The sequence below is a fragment of the Calypte anna genome, chromosome 3 (genome assembly GCF_003957555.1).
Source record: "Calypte anna isolate BGI_N300 chromosome 3, bCalAnn1_v1.p, whole genome shotgun sequence".
In the NCBI taxonomy this organism is placed as follows: domain Eukaryota; kingdom Metazoa; phylum Chordata; class Aves; order Apodiformes; family Trochilidae; genus Calypte; species Calypte anna.
The window spans coordinates 27,889,085-27,908,945 of NC_044246.1; the positions used below are offsets into that span (position 1 = coordinate 27,889,085).

The 19,861-nt window shown below is 39.6% G+C and overlaps 1 protein-coding gene across 6 annotated transcripts in view; it reads right to left on the minus strand.

Annotated features, from left to right (window-relative positions):
• Positions 1-2,244: 2,244 nt before the first annotated feature.
• Positions 2,245-19,861, minus strand: part of ARID1B (AT-rich interaction domain 1B) — a 330,726-nt gene continuing 313,109 nt past the window's right edge. For 4 of the 6 annotated variants that reach the window (XM_030448695.1, XM_030448697.1, XM_030448694.1 and 1 more), the window contains 8 exons: positions 18,763-18,901; positions 17,134-17,306; positions 15,358-15,508; positions 14,258-14,374; positions 12,673-12,769; positions 8,567-9,356; positions 7,567-7,697; positions 2,245-5,360 (listed from right to left, as the gene is read on the minus strand). In XM_030448695.1, the coding sequence (XP_030304555.1) occupies positions 3,648-5,360; positions 7,567-7,697; positions 8,567-9,356; positions 12,673-12,769; positions 14,258-14,374; positions 15,358-15,508; positions 17,134-17,306; positions 18,763-18,901 (3,311 nt within the window). In that variant the 3' untranslated portion in view covers positions 2,245-3,647. The remainder of the gene's footprint in view (positions 5,361-7,566; positions 7,698-8,566; positions 9,357-12,672; positions 12,770-14,257; positions 14,375-15,357; positions 15,509-17,133; positions 17,307-18,762; positions 18,902-19,861) is intronic. The other 2 variants (XM_030448698.1, XM_030448696.1) reach the window with 2 other exon arrangements.

The following is a 19,861-nucleotide window of genomic DNA, read 5'->3' on the forward strand; positions in this document are numbered from 1 at the left end:
ATATGGAAGATAAGCATATGCTTTTGCTAAAATATTTTTATAAGTAAATAAATCTTTTTTCTGGATATAAATAATGGTGTCATAGTAGCAATGTATGGAGCACTGTTCACTGATTTTTTGTGTAAAACAGCAAAAACAGATGGAAGTGCAGAGGCTCTTAAGCATGAAGATGAATTTTTCTTCTGCATCCTTCCTTTTGTGTAGTGGAAAATGTGGTTTTTCTGAACATGTTGTTTTCATGTGTTTCCTTTTTCTTATTCCTTCCCCAAAAGTTTTAAATTCCTAATTGCCTAAAATCCTAATCGTCTGCTTTCTCCTAAATAACAGTGCAGTTTTAGAGTTTCAAATATTGCACCTTTTTTGATGGTACTAGTCTGAATTCTTTATATAGAGTACCTGTGATCGACTCAGCACAAAAATGTAGGATTTTCTTTCAAAACTGAAAACTTCATGTAGGAACACTACCAGCAGCAGCTCAAACTTGTTCAGGATTCACTCAGGACATGCTAAGTGCACATCTCATGAGCACATCTTCTCCAAAGACTTGAGACTTGTGGGAGAGGTGAAATCATATCTAGACAACAGAGGGAACTGAAGTTCTTACATGCTGCCTTTCTTCTGATAAATGTGTTGCAATACTAACCAGGGATCTAGATCATTTACTCTTACTGACAAAGCATAAAATCACATTCAGGTAGAAAACCTTATTATTAACCTTCCCCTGCCACTCTTCCAGTTACCCAGCCAGTTCTTGGCCTGACTGGAAAAGTGGCAGCAATGTTACATGCAGATGGACATGGTTTGGCTGGCTAGCTAGCTGGGTGGTTTTTTTTTTTCCACACCACATTGTCTAACAAGGCTCCAAGCAGTTCAGAAGGATACTATAGTGGTGCCTCTGACAGCTCTCAGCATTTTGCCACAGCTGTAGTTTCCCCCAGAGGACTCGGGGTCTGAATGCTGAAAAGGAAAACAGATGTCCTTTCTTGTCCTTAATAAGAAAGGGATGAGTATCACTCAGCAGAAGGTTTATTTAACAGCTTGCTTGTATCTATGGGGGTAACACCAAGCAGCGAACTGTTAGCAAGAGGTAAGTTTAGTAGGGGTTACTGCTTCCACACTGCTCAGTATCAGGTTGTAAAAGATCATCCCTGAAATGCACCTCCTGTGATGAAGAGGTACAGGTGTGTTATAATTCACCAGGTATTTCCAAATGCATCAACAGGCAAGAGAAAGCAAGCCCTGCAGCATGTGGTGTGGGAGTGATTACTGAATTAGAAAAGCTAGCAGGAGAAATTACTTTTCATGACGCTAGGGAGTCACGTTTCAAACCTGGCTTATGATGGTATATATTTTACCTGTCTCTGAAATTCTCTTACATGTATTAATGCTATAGCAATCTATATGAACGAGATGGGCAGTGTGCCAAAGGGGCTTGTAATTTTCAAGTACCTCCGTACTGTTATTGGAGAGAAGAGGAGGATATCCACTAACAGTGTAATTATGTGGCAATTCCAGGGAAATTGATGATTATTAGCTTTTTATGATCACACTAACAAAATCAATGATCCAAGAGGAAATAGCAAAAATTAGTGCTCGAACAATATTCAGCAACAAGGTATCACCAGGTGAGAGTGGATGTATCTGAAACCAGATAATTCCTGGAAGTGAAATGGCCATCTCCCACCAATTATAACAATGGATGTGCTCTATTAAAGCCTGATCCACTTTAATGGGGGTCTCCCAGGATGAGAGGCCATGTAAGTATGCAATGACACATACAGTATCAAGAAGTGGGTGGGTGTTTATTCTAAATACCCACATCACTGGGGTATTTGCACCTTTAACCAACAGAGAGAATTACAGGTAGTGAATACAGATCCATTTCTTCAAGTTGGTTATTGCTTTAACAGAATCTTTTATCACTTATTTCTAACATCCATCTTCAGTCTCCTGAAAACACAGCACGGAGACTGGATACCTGCATAGTCAGAACTATCATTTGCTTGCCATGTCTTTCCCTCTGAGGCTCCGTGGTTTTTATAAATAATTAAAAACACTTCTCTGTGATGCGAGAAGGCTTTTCTATAAGGACAGCGATTTGCTGCAATACAATAGTGTAATATTTTTTGAAGGTCATAATAATAAAGTAGGAGAAAGAGAATAATAATTATTGCTCTTTCTTGTAATTAGTTTGCTTTCCGATATCCCACACGGCAACTAGAACATTATTCAAGAACACCCATCACAGTGCTTAACAAGATTTAATGTACATTTATTCTTAACATGTGGAACATATAAAGATTTTATACTGAATAAATGAAAGTCATTAAGCCAGAGGAAAAGGAGGAATTTACATCAAGTTTTTTCTTTTTTAACTACATTATCTTGAAATACAAATGCAGATTCTTGTCACTGAAAAATCTTTGAAGTTGTGTTTCTTCCTTTTTTTTTTTTCCTGTATATATTTTTTTGTCTGTAGACTGGTAACCATTTTCTTAAATCAATCCATACGTAACCATTTCCACACCTTGATTTATAAAGCAAATTGTGATCGGCTGCTCTCCCGAAATAGAGCATGACTTTATACATACAGAAACTTGTACATTACCCTCAGTTGTTGGTTTTCTGTGTTGGGTTTTTTCTTTTCTCTTTTTTTTTATTTTTTATTTTTTTTGGAGATATGGCCCAAATGAAAGAAAAAAATAATTCTACTATCACTTTGTAGATACCACATCATGAAAAAGAAACTAAAAACTTTGTATTAAAAAAAAAAAAATGAGGGTATGTTTAATGTACAACTTCTATATACATCACGGCCCTTAGGCAATAAAAAAATATTTTAAAAAATGATTAAAGGAATTGTGAAGAACTGTCATTGCAGAAGGTCAAAAAAAAAAAAACAAAACCACAACAGATGTAGACAAGACAGTTCTGGTGAGGAAGCAATTGATGTTTATCATCAGGTTTTGTTTAAAAATCTCTAACTTGACTTTTTTGTTTTGTTTTGCTCCTGGCCTAATGTAACCATTTCTCCTGAGGAGAAACCAGTATAATTTTGTATTTTTACTACTGACTGACACCCTCCTTTGATCCCCTACACCTACATCACTAGAATCTTCTATTGCACAGAGCTTTGGGTGATGGTATACAAGTTTTTTTTTATTTTTTCCTTATTTGAAAAAATAAAACACACAGGAACTTGGTATGTTGGTTATTTCCACCTTTTTGTTTCAAAGTGGTGAGACTTTTTTTCCATCATACAATGGTTTGCCATAACATTTTTTTTTTTAAAAAGTCACTAGTTCGCTTCCCAAAAAATATGCAATACAAACATGGAAAAGAACATTGAAAAGGATAATCTATGGAAAAAAAAAGTGTGACCTTTGAATGTACTAGACAGCAACTTTGGTTAAAAAAAATAAAATAAAAAGATGTACTTATACACATAGACAGCAAATATTAATTTCATAACTGTTCAAATTAATAATTTCTTTAATTCCCAATTGGTAAGTAGTGAATGGGGCAGAGGAGCAAAGATTCTTTTTTTTTTTTTCCTTCTTCCTACGTTGGATAAACAAGAACAGAAAACAGCCAGTTATATGTGACCCTCTAATCTCCACTCACACGTGCTTGGCTTCTCACTTATGTCATAACTGCCCAATCTGAAAAAGTACATCACAGATGACAGATGCAACCAGAGAGTTCAGGACAGCAGATATTGAGATATCCAGCAAACGACCCTCGTGCAAAAGGAACTCTGAGCGGTTCTCGTCCACTCTCGCCATGGCCAGCAAGGCCTTGGCTGCCCTGCACATCATGTCTACGCTAGGCGGCTCCAGAGGTGGAGGCTGCATGTGCATGAGGTTATGCTGGCTCTGCTGGTACTGGGCCATAGTGACCCCATCCTCCAGGAAGCTTATCAAGTTTCCGATGCTTCCCTTCTGCACAGCTATTGCCCTTGCTGCTAGTGTGTCCCCCTGGGCAAGGTTCGATAAGAGCGCCATGGACATTTCTCGGCAGACCGGGTTTTTGCGGTCCCCAACGTACCTAACTAAAGTAGCGTAGAGTTTCTCCTGACGACTGAACGGGGGGGTGGCCAAGATAAGGTCCACATTATTGTCCTGGATACTGAGCTTACAGAGGGTCTCCAGCACAAGTCTCTGAGGCGAAAGAACTGAGTTGGGCCCCACGGTTGGAAAAGGATCCTGTGCCTCCGCAGACGGGCACACCATCCAGTGCAGCAAGCCATCCAAAATTGGCAAACAGATGCTTTCTGTATAAGCAGACAAGTCTAGCTGCCCAGAAATGTTGGCTAATGTGACCAATGTATTATCCCTCAAGACCTCGAGGCAGTCCCACCACCACTCATCCTTGCTGCAGGCCACCCCTTTGTCCTCCTCTTCTTCTTTCTCGTAAGTCTGAGGCGCTCGCTTTCTTTCTGGATGCTCGTGGTGAAGAAGGATCAACTTTCCCAGGATCAGCACCAAGCCTGGATGTTTGGACATTTCGGTGTCATTGCCAGGCACAAAAGACAAGCTACGAACGATATTTGACACACATATGCAGCGTTTGGCCAAGGAGTCTTGCCAGTGAGTAATGGTGCATAGAGGAGTCTCATCCCGGCTCCTTGGCTCATCCTCCAGCAGCTTAATATTCCGGTGGCTTTTGGCTTGATGGATCCCAAAGGGAAATTTACTGCTTTCTGTTTGGGAACCAGAGTTTGAGTCTTCAGGCAGTGCTCCAGGCCGAGCTGAGAGGACATCATCAATGGTTGCTGTTATACTTTTCTCTTGTTGTTCCTCAGATTCACCTTTCCCCTCGAGGTCCTTCTTTTTGCTTGGAGAGTTCAAGGGAGGAGGGACTTTCCTGCGTGGAGGAATCTCCATCTTGCTTTCAAAGTGAGTCTGGATATGCTCAGTCGTGTCCCCACCACCAAGCTGCCAGTGGAGAAGTCCACTATCAAATTCCTGAACACGTCCAAGTTTGTCAGATCGGTCAACAACAAATAGATTATTTTTCTTTACAATCTTTATTGGCAGCTTGTCAAATTTACTGGCTTGTTTTGGCCTCTCACTTGGATCAGCAATGGCACCAGGAGTGGAAAAAACAATGCTCTTTTCTTCTCCTTCTACCTTTTCATCCTCCCCCTCCTCCTCATCTTCATCAAAATAGTCAATACATTCATCGTTCTCCTCTTTTCCAGTATCCTCTGCCAAGGACTGGCTATCATCCTTCTTGGCTGCTTTGTGATCAAGTGCTTTGTGACCTGGATCTCCCACTTCATATTCCATAAGGATTCCAAAAATGTCAATCAGGCATTTTCTAAAATATTCTACTAAAAGCTCAAGGAATCCAGATAACTGAGGGAGAAGAAAAAAAACATGAAAAATCAGATAAATATTTTTGTCTGCATGGAATTTTAATAGGACCACTGATGCATGCATCTGGTAAATATTTCCCTTCTCCTGCTGTGGACTTACAGCTAGGTTCTACATGGCAGAAGTTAATCAAAGGAAATTCTTCTTAGCATCTCTCTAAACAGTGTATTGTGTCCAACTACCACAGCTCCATTTGCTTAAACTGTGACAGCTATGAGAGGTACAGAACTTTATTCCTACGTCTCCTTTATGCTACAGTAGACATCTGGCCTCTCCACTTTGTCCCCTTGGAAGTGTCTAGTATTCATTTTCTGTACACAGTACCGAAGCTTATAATACTCTTAGTTTTTCTGACTTTGATTATATGCCTTAAATTTACAAATCCTCCTCTCCTCTCCTCTCCTCTCCTCTCCTCTCCTCTCCTCTCCTCTCCTCTCCTCTCCTCTCCTCTCCTCTCCTCTCCTCTCCTCTCCTCTCCTCTCCTCTCCTCTCCTCTCCTCTCCTCTCCTCTCCTCTCCTCTCCTCTCCTCTCCTCTCCTCTCCTCTCCTCTCCTCTCCTCTCCTCTCCTCTCCTCTCCTCTCCTCTCCTCTCCTCTCCTCTCCTCTCCTCTCCTCTCCTCTCCTCTCCTCTCTCTCAGTTGGTTATTGTGCTGTAGGAATCTGCAGTTCAGGGTCTAGGTACCAACATCCTAGATTAATATCCCATCGCCACTGGAATAGCTCGATTTTTGCCTGGTAATATATAAAAACTGTTGTTGGAGCCTGGTGCTCTAAGTCACCCTTCATAAACAGTTTTTCATGTAGGTTTAATCCTCTTAATTAACTTGTAATCGCTTTCTTATGGAAAGGCAGTAGTTGGACTTGGTATGAATTTACCCTCAGTGGCTTTATTATTAATCATGCTTTGTTGTTATGATATATTCGTCCTGATTGTCGAGCTTTTAATAGTCTTTTTTTTTAAATTGTGGGCTAATAGGTTTTCAGCAAAATGCATCCTTTTGTCCATTCTGTATTCTCTTATGCTTGCCAAGCCCTTGAAGAATTAAAGCCAAATAGATGCTTATGAACTGCAGGAACTGTCAGTCATCATACAAGGTTCTGGCTGCCACTGGTAATAAGAGCTCAAGACAAAAGTAACAAAATATATATATCTACAATATATATATTTTAAATGAGTCTGGTATTCTGTGCAATTTACACCGAGTGCATTAATGCTATTTCTCAGAGAATTCAGATGAGATTCAGCTCACTTCAAACACCTGCAACAGTTACACAGCTAACCTCATCATCTAGATTATTTTTATTAACACTGGTCTTTTACAGGCCATTTCTAGGGTATGATTCATCTGACCTATTTTAGATCTCTACTTCAGGGTGAGATGAATCACGCTATAAATATCCCTAATTCTAAAGTTAGGTGGAATGAAATGTACCATTTGTGTCTTTATTTAAAAAAAAGGTCATTATATTAAAAAAATTATGAGTTATACTATTAGTAACCAAGAAATGAATGGAGCAGAGAAACTGAATATTTAATTTGTACAAATTTTAGATCCTGTTTATTATCAGCACACCATCTATTACTACCACCTAACAGGCCAATGGCTAGAGCAGGGCTGAAAAATGCTGGGAGGCAGTGAGACAAAAGCACACACTGCTGAATCCTGGGTTACTTGCATCCCGTGGAAAGTCAATACATTTCAGCCTTTAAATTGTCAAGCTGAATTTACTGGAAAAGGAAACCAAACAGAAAATAAGTAATTACAAAAAAAAAAAAAAAATCCATAGCCTAGTATGGAACTACTAATAAGACAAGTAGTCATCAAAAGATATCCTCAAATCTATTTAGTATAATTTTGAAACACAAGTTAAGCAGGATTAGTAACATATTGCTGTTTTCTGGGATTGTCCCTGTGCTATCATGAGTATGAATTAGCCACTGCTAAAATTCTCATATTCATCCATGTCCTTTCTACAAGAGATCTCCTTCTTTCAGGCTTATTATTTCCCCTATATGCCTAAAGCAATCTTTGGTTGCTTGCTGTTGCCAATCATAAAAAAGGATATGTTGTGACATTAAAATTTACTTTAGTTTAACACATTTTAAAGGACCTCAGCATTTTTGTAGGTATCTTATCTCACTTTTCTTTCTTTGGGAACTTGAGAAGTATACTGCTTTCCCCCCTACCTGAGAGAGGTTGAAAGTAGCAACAGTGCTGTCATCATATAGAAGAATATTAATAGTGTCTAGCGCCCAGGTGCTTTCAGCCAGAAGACCAGATTTAAGTGACATCATCACTCTCCAGGCCTCAGGAGTTACTGGAAAAAGAAAGGAAGAAGAGTAAAACAGTTTTAGTGCATCCTCGGAAATTGTAAATGAGTTCTGAAAGATGAAATTATGATGATCTGAGGATGCAGAATTTAAATGAAATAGTTACTTAGACAATGCTTAAGACCCAAAACCCTGTTTTCACCACTTAGTCCTCTTCAGCTTTTCTGTAACTGCTGCTGAGCCTTAATACTGGAGAATATCTTAACAAGGCCACTGCTCCCAACTTTGCTGAAGCAGAAATAATCACAAAACAAAGAAGTTGACTAAACCAAATAACTGGTAAATAAAGGTAGAATATCCTACACCAGGAGTGTGGGAACTTGAAGTATGTCAATTTGAATATAAGAAATGTAAAAGGAATTCACAGTAAGAAAATAACTTGGGAAAGAAGAGGGGCAGAAACAAACACAACAAATAATCTGAAATTAATAAATGGGCTGTTCAAGGGAAGCAGAGACTGTAACTACAACTGCATGATCTTCCATAGAACAAGAACACAGAAAGCTTTGCCCAGCTAAATGTTATGCCTGTTGTGTCTGGTTTAACAGACATTCTGAGGGATCTTCTGGCACATACCGTTTGGAAATCTGATGCAAGCTTTATTTTTAATGCATTTCCGGAGACCTCAGGTCTGCATATAAAATATTGCTTTCATTTCATTTCAGATTGTCTGGGATGAGTTTTACCTATCATCCTCACCGATAGGTTTGTTATTACATTTTAATTGAAGGTAATCACATTCTAGTTACCATACTTAGCTGTTTGTCAAAACAGTTTTAAAATGTAAGAGAAAATCAAAACTGAACTCCCTTTCACTCAGCCTATTTTGGTATTTGGCTTTTGTTTTGATGCTTACCAATATCTTTTGAGGTAATCTTTCGTCTTGGTTTTAAGACTGGTTGGGATGCTTCTACAGAGCCTGGGGGGAAGGTAATTTCTCGTCTAATCGGCGGTGGTTGGGGTGGAGGTCCTGTGACCTGTGACACTGGAACTGTGGGTATAACCTTTTGCATCTTCATGGAAGGTAGGAAAGGAGACTTGCTTGGAGACATACGATTTTCCAAAGAGCGCTGGAAGGATGCTGGACTTGGAGCTCTAGAGATGTGGTTTGGCATAGAGGGTGGCGTCTGGTAAGATGACTGAGGAGGTCTAGTGATAGGCTGCATGGAGGCTGAGGATGACATATAAGAAGGCTGACGTTGGTTGACATGAGAAGGCCACTGACTCTCGTGGTTTATCCTCTGGTCAGGTACCATCATATCATCAGTGCGATTCATCCCTGGATACGGCGGGGCCTGTGCAGGGCCTCCTGGACCTTGCCTGTTCTGGTAAGGGTAAGGCATATCATTTCGTGTTGGCCACATGTTCTGCTGAGGACCTTCGCTGGAAGATGACGACTGCATGGGGCCACCAATCATCTGGGGAGGTATTCCATGCTGCTGCATTTGTCCTGGGCCCTGCATCCTCTCCCTGTTATATGGATACGGATACTGTCCCTGCATGGGCCTCCTGTCAGGCCCTGTGTAAGCGTTGCTGTACTGGTTATACATTTCCTGCTGCTGGTTGCCATACTGCATGTTGTACATATCCCCTTCATGGCGTTTGGCTGGAGGCCCGTACATGCCATCCATGTGTCGTTTATAGTTCTGAAAAAAAATTTTGGAAAGAAGATGTGTCACTTTCACTCCATGCACAATATAAATATATTGGCTGAAAGCTTGTTTAAAGAGCTGAAGGCTATTAGTTCTGGAGGCATCATGCTGATCCCAGAGTTGGGCATGCAGTGCTGTGGTTAGGCTTGATCCAGTGCTTGCTTTTCAAGTCTCTGTTTTGAAGTGCTTATAACTTAATACTAAAAGGAAACCTATCCTTGGGCTAAATTTTCTTATACTTGCTCTCATTTTCTCCCTTTCCTTTTCCTTTCCTATCTGTCAGATTAAATTCTACTGGTCACTTCAGACATGCATGAAAAGGCAAAGGTTCTCACCAACTGAAATATTTTCACTTCTTTTTTATGGTTAGTCTACTGAAGAAAATCTTAAAAAAAATTCAAAACCACTCAGTGATCTTTTTCAAGGGGACAAGCTCTGAGTCAACTCTTAATATAAACAGGATATGCTGCAAGTATGCAATGTCTGAAACACTGGAACTTATGACAGGCCATAGGCTGCTCACGTAAACTAAATGTATTAGTAGGAGAAAACATTCTGCTGCATTTGCTGCTCTGTATTAATTCCCATGACCACGATCCTGTTTTGGTAATCATCCCTCTTCCCAAGTCATCCTCATCACATTTAATTTACTCTGAGATTATTACAACAAATGGTCACATCTGAATGTGCCATTCTATCTTATGCAGATTCTTATCCTGCTGATCAGTGATGGGTTAAGCAATGTAACTAAGAGCTGCCACCTATGCTTTATTCCCTTTTTGTTTCTCACCTTCTCAAGTGGGGAATGTTGTGCAAGGAGAAGTGTTTTACCCTGGGGGGAACTGAGTTGTTTTAAATCATAAAGCTTGTATGTATTTATGTTGAAGATGGCAGAACAAAAAAATAAAAAAAGACATGTTGCAGTTTGAGGGGGAGGTGGTAAGGTTTGCAGTGGTCCTTAGTTCCTGTGGGAGTTTGTTCCACAGTTCAAACCACACTGAGTGCTCTGAAGCAAAAAATGTGAATTAAATGGGTGATTTTTTGAATATATGATCTATGGCAAATTCAAAGTTATGTCTCCCCTGGAAACTGTAGGTCAGTCATACTGCACAATGTATACTAATGTACTAGAGTTAAGATCAGATAAAATTCTGTATGTATGCATCATGGATCAGTTAGAACAGCTCTGGGATTCATAAATTCATCTTCCAACTTTGGAGGACATAAAACTACAAATACTATATTGTATGAAAGGGTTTTTTTTGTTTTGTTTTGTTTGTTTTTTTAAACTCACTATAGAGCTCTCTGGCTACCTGAGAAATACCTATTTTCAGCCTTACATGAAGTACCTGCTGTTGTAAATTCGACCCTGGGGAACAATTTATACATTAAGAACTGACTTGGCAGTCACCACACCTCAAAAGGTGCTGTTTGTTTTGCCACAGCAACTAAGAGCACTTAAAGTAGACACTTGGGAAGGTAGTGTGTGCCTTCTGAAAGTGGCTCAGCACTCCTGTACAGGTAATGGCAACACAGTTAATGGTGACCAGCCTGGGGGACACCGATGCACCTGAGCTTCCTCCTCTCCTGTGTAAATGTTCAACAGGAGACTGAGGCTGGACAATGCGTGTCCCTCCACACCTAGCAGCAGACAGGGAGTCACCAACACAGGGAGACTTCCATGTTATTAGCTCTCGGGGTAGGAGCATCCCTACAGCAATTGAAAAACCTGGCTCAAAGTGCTTCGTTAGCTGCAGGAGTTCATGCTCCAAGTACCTCCTCCTCAGGTCATTCCCTAGCCTTCAAGTTGCAAATAAAGCTTTGAAAGGGCCATTTTTCACATTCTTCCTCACTATAGTGAGTTTGTATCACTATATATAATGATATTGATATAACTATATATAGTGATATAAACTCACCACAGAGTGAGTTTTAGGAAATTGAAAACGTGGCAGCCTATTCTCTATCAAAATGAAGAAGTGGAAGCCTCCAGGAGTCAAAGGGTGAAGTCAAGGCCAGCCAGGATTCTTCCCTTCATTCTTCACTGCATTTTTGCATTACTGCATTTTACATTCAAAAGTCATTGTACAAAGCATACAAACAGCACTAAGGATGGGGCCAGATATATTTTTACAAATTCTAGCTGTCTCCTTGCTTAAATGAACAAGTAGTTAATATATTCCCTGCATACATTAGCATGGAATATCACAAACTGTAATGTTATATATCTTTCCAATTTCCCCACTAAATCACCTAGACCGCTAGCATAAGCTCATCATAAAGAATAAGAAAACAGATTTTTTGATTGTGCTATTTTGGGGATGTTATGAACCAACTAGATAAGCAACAAATTCTGAAATGGAAATTTATATATATTTTCAGTACAGTGCAACTGAAGATCTCTTTTAAGTCCCCTCCCCACATATCTTAGTAAAAGTCAATCCCAAACTGAAAAGGACTATCTGAAATTGGCCGAAAACCAGCTTACATTTGAATTTTTATACTGTAAGGAAATGCTTTATATTTTTAAGCTAACTTCAATTATTTTATCACTAGAAGTGCATTAATAACATGCAGGATGAAACTCGGATCCTGTTGGAGTCAGTGCTATTGACTTAATGAGATTTTATCCACATGGTATTAATGATATACCTAACAAAAAACCATCTTACTAATTAATAAAATTTGTATTTTCAAAGTTATTACACAGATAGGGAGAATGGAATATACAAATGTTTAAACTGTTCTCAATACTAGTAATATTCTCTCCCCTGTATTTGTACTATATTAGTAGTAGAGTTAACGTGGGGAATGTGCTATCTGATCTTTAATAAAGACAAGTGTCTTATATGATCTACCTCAGCACACTAAATAATTGAGAGTGCTGCACATTTTACTTTTTTCCAGTCTATGTTGGGTCCAACTTGGCTTCATGGCATTAAGTTAGGTCCCTTCAACCTGCCAGCCTAGCAGCTTTCCTATTTGTTTCTGGAATGAGGCAGCATCACTTCACTAGCCTACCAATTATAGTCTCCCAGTCTGCCGGTTGGTAACTTGGGACAGTCACTTGATAAACATCCAAAGCCATAGAACATCTGTTAAAATTTACAGTTTTCCAGTGTAATGAACACTTTTTTGTATGGCTGCATAGCCACTGCTTATCCATATGGGCTGTGATTTTGACCAGAACTACAGTGCTTCTCTGTGCCAAAAGACATACATTGTATAAACATTCTGAATGTATACAGAATTTTGGGGTGACATTTATTAAACAAATGTTATGAATCCAGTTTTTTTTCCCCTCTCCTACCTGCTGCTGTGGATACATTCCAGGCTGATGTCCTCCATATGGTGGCTGTCCTGAGGGAGGTCCTTGTCCTGGATACTGCTGCCCGTATGGTTCATGCCTAAAATGAAGCATTCAAATCAACACTTAGAGCTGCTGGAATTTTGAAGCCATCAGGAACAGCAAAGGACTCTGATGACCGTGGCCCTTAAATATATTTGCCATTTGGAAACAAGGTGAAAGTACAGTGCGATAGGGTCCTGAGCCTGATGTAGTTAAGCTCTGCTGGAGCTAATGGTGGAAGGAAGGAAATAAAGCAGAGAGAAGAAAGGAGAAACTCTGAAATGAAACAGAGATCTGGAAGCATCAGTCAGGAATGCGAACAAGGTACGGTCAGTCAAGAGGTAGGAAAGGCAGCTGCAGTCACTGGGAACCTGGGTGGAGGAGTATCTGATGCACAGCTCAAAGGCTGAAAGTCAAAATTCTTGTGTTTTAATGAGTCAGTCTCCAAACAAGAATATAATCAATAGTTAACTGTTGATTTAAAGTGAAATCGTGATTTAGTCTGATGGTAGCAACAGAAAGTGAGTACAATTTCATTACAGTATGTAGCATTTAAATACATCATCACTGAGTAAAACCAGTACTCATAATTTTGCTTATGTTCATATAATTTTTAATTAAAGCTACATAATGAAGTATACACATAAGAGGCAGACTTGCATTGCACTTGGAAACTTACCTGTGGCTTTTAAGACCTCTGTGGAGCACTACAGTGCAACTGCAATATTTTTAGCACATGTGAATGAAACTTAGGTTGCTGAAATGAAGTACTTGGAAAGTATTAAGACTAATAAATAACACTGTATTGCAGACCAATATGTCAGTAATTCATCTCTGTACACTACTAGTGAGAACGTCCCTACACTTCAATTACAATTATGGAAGTAATATATCAGGGAGAGTCAGAGAAACAGAAGACTGGGGAGCTTGATGTGTTCAAAGAACTACTGGGACCTTATTTTTCCAGAAGCATAGAAAATTCACATTTTTTGAGAATTGATCAGAGTGAAAGCAATAGCTATTCAGTATCTCCTACAATTATGACATGGATCGAGGTAAATTACTTAATGGAATTTAAAAGAACAATATAACTGACATGAGAATAATCTACAGATGTCCAAGATGGTACATGCAAGAAACGAAAACTGAGCAGAGGTTCCTGTATGGTGTACATAGGGGAAAATTTCCTAAATGTTCAATTTGTTAGCCACAGGATAGCCACAAGCCAGGTGAAGTTGTGGAAGCTTCAGAACTGGTGTCATTTAATGCTGCTCTGGAGAACTTGCACCTATAAAAGCTGTTGGCAGGAAGATGCACAAGGCAGGATGTATACACCTCTTCTAAGACCTTTTGATTCTAAGGCTACACAAAGTCAACTGATTCAGCCAAGTCTCTGTCCCTCGTCCCCACAAGAAACTGAACCAACTTCAGTGAAAGCCTAAATGAGAACAACCAAAACAGAACACACCAAGAGGTCACATATTCTGTCTGTGTGCTCTCAGAGCTGGTTATTGCAGATATTACAAACAGAGAAATCGGTGTTCACCTTTGCTGGCCAGGGTAACGATTAGGAGAGTACATGCTTGGGTCACTGTTTGAAGGCACCATGTTGCTTTGACCAGGTGGTCCCATACTGCCTTCAGGACCCAGCCCATGATCCGACCTAAAAAAATGACAAAGGAAACCTCATTCTGTAAAAAGCACTTATTCTCCAAAATTGCCAACAAAATAAATCAAACCATGCCCCTTAAAAGAAAATATACTCTTGATTTATCACCTTCCATGGAACCCTAACTCTCCCTGACTCCCCAGCAATGTGACCTGTTGAACAATATGATTACACTAGTGTTACTTTACATATCTACTACTTCCAACTACTGACTGAAAACTACTCTGCTGTAACACTTAGAAGACCCACACTGTACCACTGTGGCTACCATCAGGAAACAAAAGCAAAGCTAAAGTACACAGCCTAATGAAAGTGAAAGCCAGAGCTGCAAAACCTTCCAGAATACTTAATATAATCTAAACATTCTGAAAGCATTCTGCTTGCTATACCAATGCTTAGACATCCATGATTTTACTCATTTTTTTTCCCCAAAGTCTTTCCCAGGATAAACATAAGAGGAACAAATTTAATTTGTGTACTTCACTGAAAGACAAATTTATCAGGGTACTGATGGCCACAGTACAAGATTGGTGTCCCTACAGCTCAGCCAACAAACTCCAGACTCTCCAAGGTCAGTTCACCAACAGAATACAAACCAGACATACTTTAGCTGTTTTGTTTTTCATAAAAAGCCCACCAACAACTATTTAGGTGAAAACATGGCCAGAAGACTAATTCAAGTGTTATTTATGCTATCCCAGCCAAGCTGCCAGTTGAAGGTAGCTGTCAAACACACTGATCTTTGCTGATCTGCTGCAGCTTGGGTGAATTCTACAGTGTGACAATTCCTCCTCATTTATTTCTGTGAACAGCTAGACTCAAGTCATTACCAGTGGCTGGAATTCCAGTGATTTAGCAAGATGCTAGGAGAAATGGAGGCTGCTGTGTTCTCTGCAAGGTGCAATGGGAAAATGAAAAGGGGAGAGAAAAGATCATTTTCACTAATGGGTTTTGCTTTTTCCTGAAGATTGACTCACCTCCTGTCATAGCCACTTCCATAGGAGAACTGCTGTCGCTGGCTCATGCTCATGTTGGACATTGCTCCAGATGGACTCTGGTTATACATATCTTGTATTCCACTGTTAGGCATTTGTCCAGGGGTCATGAAAGGCTCATTGCTTCCAGGCACTGCAACAGTAAGGGAAATTAAATGTATTAGGCTGAGTGTTTGAAGATATCTTTCTATTAAATGATGTATTTTAAAATAATGTTCAGATCCCTAACTCTGCCAAAGAGAATTAGCTGGTGTCTGACAAGCTCTCCAGGGTCTGATGAAAACACATGAAGCAGCACCACTACCAAGATGATGGTTATAATATTAAGGAGCTGCAAGTGAGGAAAGTAATCTCATCCTACAGAACTGAGCTCATCAGGCACCAGGCAGTTTCTTCCCTGCAGTCTTCATAGCTGAAGATGAACTCACTCTTAAACAGTGCTAAGTATGGACACAAACTGAAATCTTACAAACCAGATGAAAGCACATCTCATAGTCTGCACTACAAAGTTGTCAAAATCAGGCTCTTCTTTTTCCCATAAAGCCTTCATACACACATGTATACCATAATTCAGGTCTGGAAAGGATACTATATCCTAATGTAGCTTCTCAAGCAGGATGGGCATATTCTACAGCTCCAAGAAAGGCACATTGACCACTATCATTGGATATAAATCCCCAAGCAAGTAGAGGATGAGACTCTATCTGTTAGCCTTTCAGAGTAGATACTGCACAGAGGCATTTCTGTTTCAGCAGAATAAATGTGAAATATACAAGACAGGGCAATTAATTGAATCTCACACAGATATAAAACCTAAAGTGAAAGGCAGAGAGGGTTTTCCCCTCCTCCAACTGTGTCCATAGTCCTGGCAAAAGGATGTAAAGGGAAGGTTTTAAAAAAAAAATCACATCAGATTAACTATCTCTTTCAAAGCATCTCTGGACTTCATCACACATCTTTCTTCCCCCGATTGTTGGATGTCGTCTTCCCATTTCTCCCCTTTGCTCCCTTTCAGTTTCTGCTTTCTCAGTTTCATCTCCTCCATCTGCTCTTTTCTTTACAGCCACTGTGAGCCTTGCTTTTATTCTTTCCTCCTACTTTTCCATATACAAGGCATGCAAGACTGATTAATTTTTAAGCACATTTTACAAATATCCACAAAACCACCTGTAGGTTAAGTGGGGGACAAAAGTCAGGTTTGACATTAATTTTGATTTTTGCTTTCTAAAAATAAACAAACTTTGACTGTGTTTATCACCTTTTGTCACGGGTTGTCCAAGTGAGAAAAAAAATAGCTTTCATATTCTGAAAAATATGTAAACTGAGACAGAGAGCATTAGGAGACTTGCTCAGTTCTGCACAGTGAATTCCCAATTCAACCCTACCACAATCAGGCATGTTGCTTCACCACTTCATATTCCAGCACTGAAGTCCAGCATGTGATTTGCAGAGTATCTGTCCACAGAAACGCATGGTGTGGCATAAAATCGAACTCTCTGAATTTATGCCATTTGCTGAAATGTATTTCTACAAGCATTTTTAGGACTCTGTTAAGTCTAAAATAAACTGTGAGGCTGAGAGGGGAAAATATGACCAGACCAAAATGAAACACAATTGCACTTCACCTCTCTCTTTGCTACAAGGATACCATTTTACCAATGGCAAAATCAGCAAAGTAAAAAAGCTCATTCTCAGCAAGGGAACATCTTGAGTACACAGAAGTAGGAAGCAACATTTATGCTCCCACAAAGAAAGTACCTTTTCTCATTCCACCGAAAGGATCTTTATTCGGCTCATATGGCATCCTTCCCATCATATCTGGCATGTTTATTCCCTGCTGGTATGGTGCATTTGGCGTCATGGAGTTTCGCTTCGGGAATGCTGAATCGCTTACATCAGAAAAGGGATCATGGACACTGACTGCGCTGTTTCTAGCAGAGAAAAAGGAGGCATCAACATCATGGTGTGCTCATCAGAACTGTGAAAACAGGCTGGACAGTAACACACTCAGCCCATGATGCTGTGGCACTGCAGGATATGTCTGAGGAAGACACAAAAAACTTCCACAATGGACAACTATTTTAAAAAATCTACACTGTTTTCCCCAAGCTTCTCTGGCTACTTACCTTTGAGATCAGAAGTTTTAATCTAATATAAATGTGCATGTTCCTATTATTCATGTAGAAGTTTAAACACTTCTGAAATTTCAGTAAGCTGTTTTTCTCACTACCCAAAGGCACTGAACTCCACAGGTTAATTATATGCTGTGTCAAAATAGTATTATTTTTATCAGTTTTGTATTTATTACCTTTCAAATTTACCAAGTATCCCATTGCTCTCCTTCTAGAGGGAAGACTAAACATCAACACTTGATTTACCTCCTAAACACCATGGGAAGGGGCACTAACTTTCACTTTCATGGTTGTAGCCAGCTTTATTCTCAAGCCCTTAAAACCTGTCTTGAAAAATAGTTTCCCTGATAATGATCAGATATACCCGTAATGCAAAAGAAAATTTTTTACATAGTGAAAGAAAACTCAGTCTGAATTACAGATTATTAAACAACATTCATGTAACCCTTTCTTCACTATCACAAATAAAGAAAAAAAAGTCTTTAAAGTTTGAAGGGACTGTACAAAGTTTAGAACTCAGCTATGTTCCAGCTGAAGTCAACAAGAATTTTCTTTGCTGGACTTCAGTGGGTTAACAATCCTTAAGGAATGGTGAGATGGCTTCACTTCAGATTATGTTGGTGTGTGATTTACATCACATGGAACTGAAAGGGATCTCTTGATCCATCCAGTTGAATCCTTTGCTATCTCACCTAACCACTGTTACTACATACACTTTTCATAATTTGAATTTAAGTAACACCTTAAATCCACACATTTTTACTACCCTGTTTTTAGTATAAGTGCAATCTAGATCCATACCTTTCTAGTACTTAGACATGACCTAAGCAAATCTAACCAAACTCCTTTATCTTCCTGTTCCCTTCTCACCCCACCAATTTTTCTCTAGAATCCATTACAATTTGATTTCCTCCTTCCTGAGCATGAACATCAGATCTGTATACCAGAGGAGGACAGGGTATGCAAGGAAAGGAAGGTTGTGGTTCTAAATTGGTGCTGCTGGGTTCTACCATCCTCTCTACTCCTCACATATTCATGTCTGGCTTTGCACTGCTGCTCATCTGATCCTTTTTAGAAAGCTAATGCAGCTCCTACTCCTTCTTCCCTTTTCCTCTCTCTTCTCCCAAAAGAAATAATTTTCTGCCTATTTTAAGCCTGAGTGGTTCACCACAGAATCAGATGAATGCCCAAGCAGTCGGGGAAGACTGGCTTAAAGTGCTGTAGAACAAAAAAAGAAACTAAGTTATTTTCATACCTGCCACCCTGCATAGGTGTCATCTGTCCATGAGGTGTTGATGCTGGTGTTGGGGGCTTCAAATCGCCTGGCACTTCTGTCATGGAATTGCTACCAGTAGACTGTGGAGTCTGTGGGCCTTGTAAGGAACCAGAATTAGCTGGGAAGTTAAAGAAAAAGGAAATATTAAAGGGCAGCAGATGAATTCCTGTGGAAATAATAATCATCAAGGAAAGAAATTGCTTCTTTCCCCTATAAGATTTCTTATATCATGCATCTCAGTACTTTGTAACTTCCCAAAAATCCTCTGAGACTAGGATATGCTGTGCACTGATAGTCATTGTCTTTCCCAGAACCATGAATTTAATCTGCTGCCTGAAGCAACATGAATAGAAATCATCTGGATGAAGGATCATTTAAATCAGAGGTCAGAGATACAAAGTTAATTGTCTATAGTTTACAACAGAGTAAATGAAGGTTGTTCTTTGGCACAGCTTCTTTATATAATCCCTAGCACAACACATGTTTATAAGGCAAATTTCCACCAGAAGCTTTTCCTCACAAATGTAAGCTATTATATGAATATAAATTCAAAATGTCATTTACCACTAAGAGGCAGGTATTTCCATGGTGAAATGGAAAAGTACTATCGACATACTGCAACCCTGTACCACCTTTGAGACATCATGGCAAAAGACTGTATTTAGGAAAGCAAAAGGCAATCTGGGGTAAGAACAAAGCAGAATTTGAACAGGAGGCTGTAGCTAACACTCCTAAGAAAACTGTAAAACTAGCAAAGGACATCTTAACAAAACTGTTGATCACTGGAGAGTGTAGCAAGACCAGGTCAGTTCTGCAAAGCATCTACCTCATTTGCAAAAACTTCTATGTTGAGATCTCACAAAGCAACAGAGTACCTGCAGTACTCTCCCCCTTAACTGTGGTAAATAGCTATATTCATTATAGGACAAGGTGTGTAGCAAAGTGTGCAATGTTCTGTTATGATGAGACTGATTAGCGCTAAGGGCATTCATAGAATAGAATCATAGAATTGGCTGGGTTGGAAGTGACCTCTGAGATCATCAAGTCCAACCCTTGATCCACCACCACCACGGTTACT